This window comes from Oratosquilla oratoria, chromosome 2, assembly GCF_046742065.1.
Source record: "Oratosquilla oratoria isolate Oo_2021 chromosome 2, ASM4674206v1, whole genome shotgun sequence".
Classification (NCBI taxonomy): Eukaryota; Metazoa; Arthropoda; class Malacostraca; order Stomatopoda; family Squillidae; genus Oratosquilla; species Oratosquilla oratoria.
This window is the reverse complement of record NC_134778.1, coordinates 38,414,276-38,420,275: the sequence shown is the minus strand read 5'-3', so window position 1 is coordinate 38,420,275 and position 6,000 is coordinate 38,414,276. Positions and strand designations below refer to the sequence as shown.

At 37.1% G+C, this 6,000-nt stretch overlaps 1 protein-coding gene across 1 annotated transcript in view; it reads left to right on the top strand.

The window, feature by feature from the left end:
- Positions 1-1,633: 1,633 nt before the first annotated feature.
- The window catches only part of LOC143038518 (uncharacterized), a 42,709-nt gene continuing 38,342 nt past the window's right edge, over positions 1,634-6,000 (top strand). The window contains exon 1 of the mRNA XM_076207796.1: positions 1,634-1,859. Within this exon, the coding sequence (XP_076063911.1) occupies positions 1,748-1,859 (112 nt within the window). The 5' untranslated portion in view covers positions 1,634-1,747. The remainder of the gene's footprint in view (positions 1,860-6,000) is intronic.

The following is a 6,000-nucleotide window of genomic DNA, read 5'->3' as shown; positions in this document are numbered from 1 at the left end:
TTACGCGCATATAAAGCGGCCGGCCAGCCATAGTAACGAAGTCCAGCAACCGTCTTATTCACGAATATGATCCGCTTTTTTCACTTGTTTTTATTTAGTTTAGCTTAGTTTGGTTTTATGCGTAAGTGTAGGGAAGCTTTTGATTGATTTTTTTTTCTAACAAGGTCTCGCGACCCATTCTTGAACACTTCGCGACCCATGTTTGGGTCGCGACCCATAGTTTGGGAATCGCTGGCCTAGACCATAACATTAGGGGAGTACGGCATCGAAAGGATGATTTGCAAAATAACACCACCCCCTAGCTTGAGTGAGATGAAAACTGTCGAATAGAGTTGAACATACGGAGGTAATTTGGGTACAGGGAAAGAACGAATTAGGAAAGACTAGCAAATATATTAAAACTTAGATTGAACCAGCATAAGTATAGTGTCCGTACTGGCCAATCTTCAAGTGGGATTTTTGCTCACATTAGAGACTACAATCACTGTATTGATTGGGACAATTTCCAAGAAATTGTTTCAAGTAATTCTTATTTGATAAGAAATATAATTGAATCGTGTATCATTAAAAAAACTTTTAATGAAAATCTTAATTTAAGCACTGGTCTTTTTAAATTAGATAATTTTGTTAACCAACTTGTAGGATGATGTCCCAAAGCTCCGCCTTAGCCATCTTGTGTGACCTTTTTTCACCTGTGTCATCTGTCATCCATTTTTATTTATTTTTTCTTGTTATTATTATCTTCCATTATATATATATATGTATGTATGCATATGTATATAATTTGTTTCTTTGTAAGTCAATCTTTATGTTGAATCACATGTGTCAATTGTCACCCTTCTTATTTCTTGTTATTATCTTTTATGTTGAATATTCTTTTTTTTTCACCTTGTCATTTGTCATCCTTATGGTTTATGTTGTGTGACATTTTTTCACCTGTTTCAATTGTCACCCATTTTATTTATTGTTTTTATATTTTCGTTTCTTTGTAAGATATTCATTTACGTTGTGTGACCTCTCCTGTTTTCTATATTATTATATTTAAGTTATTCTTTGTTGTGACACTATGTACTTTGAAAATGTCTTAATAGACGAAAACGTTCAGTATTCCGATCTTTATTTTCCTCGTGGTTACAAGCATAAATCTTTATTCACGTGTTTTATGTGATTAATGTTGCATATATATATATATATATATATATATATATATATTTATATATATATATATATATATATAAAGTCTATATATATATATATAGTCTAATTTGGTCTGACTGACTGTCCAGTCAAGCTATACTTATTGTCTCCTAACCCTTTCTCTAATGAGTATATTTCCATGGAGAGAATAAAGTCACCTGGATAAAGACTAATAGGTTATGTTTGGATGTCCACAATATTACCAGCGCACGTATGACCCAAGTAATATCTCGACTCTCGTAAAACAGCTTCGTCCTAGTTATGTCGTTGCTGCTCACTCGCCTTATTGTGTATATTATTTTATCACCACTAATCCGAGACTATATCTCCCGTTCACGTCAAAACCCACAAGTAAGGCATTTAGACAGACTTTTATCACGTTCTTATCTATCATATCAGTTCGTATCATTCAAATCCTCCCTACCTTACTCTCACCCTTTTTCCCGCGACAAAATCACACGTTAGTGTTGTCTTCGAAGCTTCTGTGTCTATAGACTACAGCAGTCGAGCCACCTAGAAAGTGTAGTGTATCCAGACGGTTTTATTTATCATGTCTGGAGTCTTCAGTCAGCGAGCGCCCTTTCTGTTATGGGCGGTCGGCCTTTTGTGTACCATAGGGTTATCTTGGGCTGTTTCCAGCACGGCGTCAACAAAGGAGTCAGGTGGGTTACGTGTCCTTTGGCTGTTCTCAGAAGGGATGGGGGGAGGAACGGTGAAGTAACAGGTACAAAAACAGGTAACGGAAAGAAAAAATGAACATAAAACGCAATAACAGCGATAGAAAGGAGGGCAGGTAGGTATGTAAAGTTGATGATAGCAAACATGAATGAATCCAGTGAGAGGATGAAAAATAAGCTTGTATGTGTGTGTGTGTGTGTGTGTGTGTGTGTGTGTGTGTGTGTGTGTGTGTGTGTGTGTGTGTGTGTGTGTGTGTGTGTATTTACCTTATTATATTTACTTCATTGTAATATACAAAAAATGGCTACACTGGTGGGCTGTTATCTCTTCTCCAACAATGATACCTGGTTTTGAATTTACCCATAGTTTCAAATCGGACTGTATCATCTAAGCTATTCTAGGGATCCTTTAGAATTTTGCTTTTCTTTACATTGTTCCTATGACCTTGTGATCAGCATAATTTGATTCCTTTAATAACCTGTGTGCGTATGTGCCTGTACCTGTGTTTGCGAGTGTGCGTTTTTGTGTATGTGAGTGTCTGTGTGTGCGTGTATGCGTGAGTGCATGTGCATGTGTGTGTGTATTGTACATATAAGTCTGATTGAGGAACCAGGGCAAAATTGTCTTTCCTGAGTGACCTATGGGCCAATTCAGTGGCCGTGGGCGGATTCATTGGGGTTGTGGGTCTCTTGCAGAAGTGTTTAGAGGTTACACGTAAATTGATTGATGTATGGCACACACACACACGCGCGCACACACACACACACACACACACACACACACACACACACACACACACACACACACACACACACACACACACACACACACACACACACACACACACACACACACACACACACACACACACACACACACACACACACACACACACAAAGAGCAGCTACAAAAATGGCACCTGCACTTGCAAACCTATCATACGAGGAGAGATTGGCTAAACTGGAGCTACTGTACCGACACTGGAGCAAAGAAGAGAGAGAGGAGACCTACTGACTATCTACAGAATCATGAAAGGCACAGAGATACTTGACAGAGAAGAATTACTAAACTGGGACAAGAGAAACACAAGAGGACATGGAAGAAAATTAAGAAAACATAGCTATAGAAGAGAACTGAAGAAAAACAGTTTTCCACATAGAGTTTTAAACACTTGGAACAAACTGGATAATGAAATAGTATGCGCAAAAACCATTCACGAGTTTAAAAGCAAACTAGACACTGAGAGATACAATGGCGGGACAACACGAGCATAGCTCCCCTTCCCGCAAAATACAACTAGGTAAATACAACTAGGTAAATACACACACGCACACACACATGCACACACACATGCACACACACATACACACACACACACACACACACACACACACACACACACACACACACACACACACACACACACACACACACACACACACACACACACACACACACACACACACACACACACACACACACACACACACACACACAAAGTAATAGACATTTGGAACAAGCTAGATGAGAAAGTAGTGTGTGCAAAAACAATACATGAATTTAAAAACAGTTTAGATAAAATGAGATATGAAGACGGGATACCACGAGCATAGCTCCCCTTCCCGTAAAATACAGCTATATAAATATCACTAGGTAAATACACATACACACACACATCAGTGTTTACAAGGGAGAACATACAACCTGAAGAGATCGAATGGAAAGAGAAAGTCCTCCCTATGAAAGAAATAGAAGTAACAAAGAATGAAATAATGAAACACTTGAGTAATCTTGATGTCAGAAAATCGCATGGACCAGATGAAATAGCAAACTGGATTTTGAAAGAATGCAGGAATGAACTGGCAGACAAAATACATAGCATGATAAACAGTTCCTTGAAAGAAGGAAAAGTTCCAGAAGATTGGAAAAAAGCAAATATAGTACCTATATATAAAGGGGGAAATAAAGAAGACCCTACCAACTATAGACCAGTCTCTCTAACAAGTACAATAGCAAAAATTTGTGAAAGAATGATCAAAAGTAGATGGGTAAAATATTTAGAAAAAAACAACGTGCTAAATCCAAGGCAATTTGGATTCAGACAAGGACGATCATGCGTCACCAATTTAATATGTTTCTATTCAAGACTAATAGATATAATACAAGAAAGAGATGGATGGGCTGATTGTGCATTTCTAGACCTAAAAAAAGCTTTTGACAAAGTACCACATAAGAAGTTGCTTAAGAAATTAGAAACAGAAGGAGGAATACAGGGCACACTGCTTAAATGGATGGAAGACTTTTTGCAAGAAAGAAAAATGAGAGTAGTGATAAGAGACAAACACTCAAATTGGAATGAAGTAATAAGTGGTGTTCCACAAGGAACAGTTCTGGCCCCAATAATGTTTGCTATATATATTAATGATATGGATAAAGAAATTGAAAGTTATATGAGCTTCTTTGCAGATGATGCAAAACTATTAAAAAAAGTGAACACGGAAGAAGATTGTGAATCACTACAGAGTGATCTAAATAAAGTCTGGGAATGGAGTAGGAAGTGGGAGATGGAGTTCAATACTAAAAAGTGTAGTATAATGGAATTTGGAAAAAGCAAAAACAGAATAACAGGATCATATAAATTGGGAGAAGAAAGAATAAAACAAAAAATAAAAAATGAGAAGGACCTGGGAGTCATTGTTATGAATGATATGTCACCTGAGAAACAAATAAATAAGATTTTTGGTGAAACTTATAATTTAATAAGAACAATCAAAGTGGCATTTACATACCTGGATGAAGAAATGGTGAAGAAAATACTAATCACTCTGATAAGACCAAGATTGGAATATGCAGCAACGATGTGGTCACCAAGTACAAAAAAATGTATAAAAAAACTTGAAAGAATACAAAGAGCAATTACAAAATTGGCACCAACATTCTCAAAACTATCATATGAAGAGAGACTAGCAAAACTTGAGCCTCAGACACTAGAGCAAAGAAGAGAGAGAGGAGATTTGATAGCTATTTACAGAATCATGAAAGGCATAGAAACTATTGATAGAGAGGACCTAATAAAATGGGATGATAGAAATACAAGAGGACACGGAAAGAAAATCAAGAAAGACAGCTATAGAAGAGATCTGAAAAAGAACAGCTTTCCTCACAGAGGAACAGTTGGAACGAGTTATATAAGAAAGTAGTGTGTGCAAAAACAATACATGAATTTAAAAATAATTTAGATAAATGAGATATGAAGACGGGACACCACGAGCATAGCTCCCCTTCCCGTAAAATACAACTAGGTCAATACAACTAGGTAAATACACACAAACACATACTCGATGGCGCGATGAAGGAAACCCACTAAGACTTATAATTTCCCAAATCCTTAACCCTTTCTATAGTGTTGCCAAAAATCCCCATAGTATAATTTCTCCTTATATGCCTATCATCTACGCTCTTCGGTCCACGGATGAATTTATTGATATAGTAAATGTGAAATTATAAGTAATAGTGGATAAACCTGAAGGCCTCACTAGACGCCGTCAGTTTATTCACCCATGTTCCAGTGCTCAGAACAATTGATATAATCCTGAACTATGTCTACAAGCATCCAGACTCTCTCACCACCCTCGGGATTCACTTCGTCCAAACTTTTGTGTTCGCTGCAGAAGATTTAACAATTCAAGATAGGTGAAACCGCAGCAATATTACGTAAAAACATATTAGATTTTTATACGCCCGCATCGCAGAGAAATCCTTGAAAACCGGAGATTATGTTTACAGGAAATTCCAGACTTATACTTTACTATCGAAATGAGCACTGATGTCAAACCCCGTTTCCTGGACATCCTAGAAGATTCAATTTCAGGCGAGTTCGACATTAGTGTCTACCGTGAATTTACCAGCACTGATAAATGCATAATCAGCATTAGTGAATGTTCAGAAAATTATGAGAGGTGTAATAAGCTGTTGGAGTGACCATGTCGCATTTCGAGGTGCACACATGAAATAAACGAAATTTTCATGTTCCACATCAATTTGACTGCTAGGTGTTTAACTCCGTTATATTTACATTGCAGATGTATTTTTTGTAACAAATGTAAGTGAAGTGGCCACAATTAG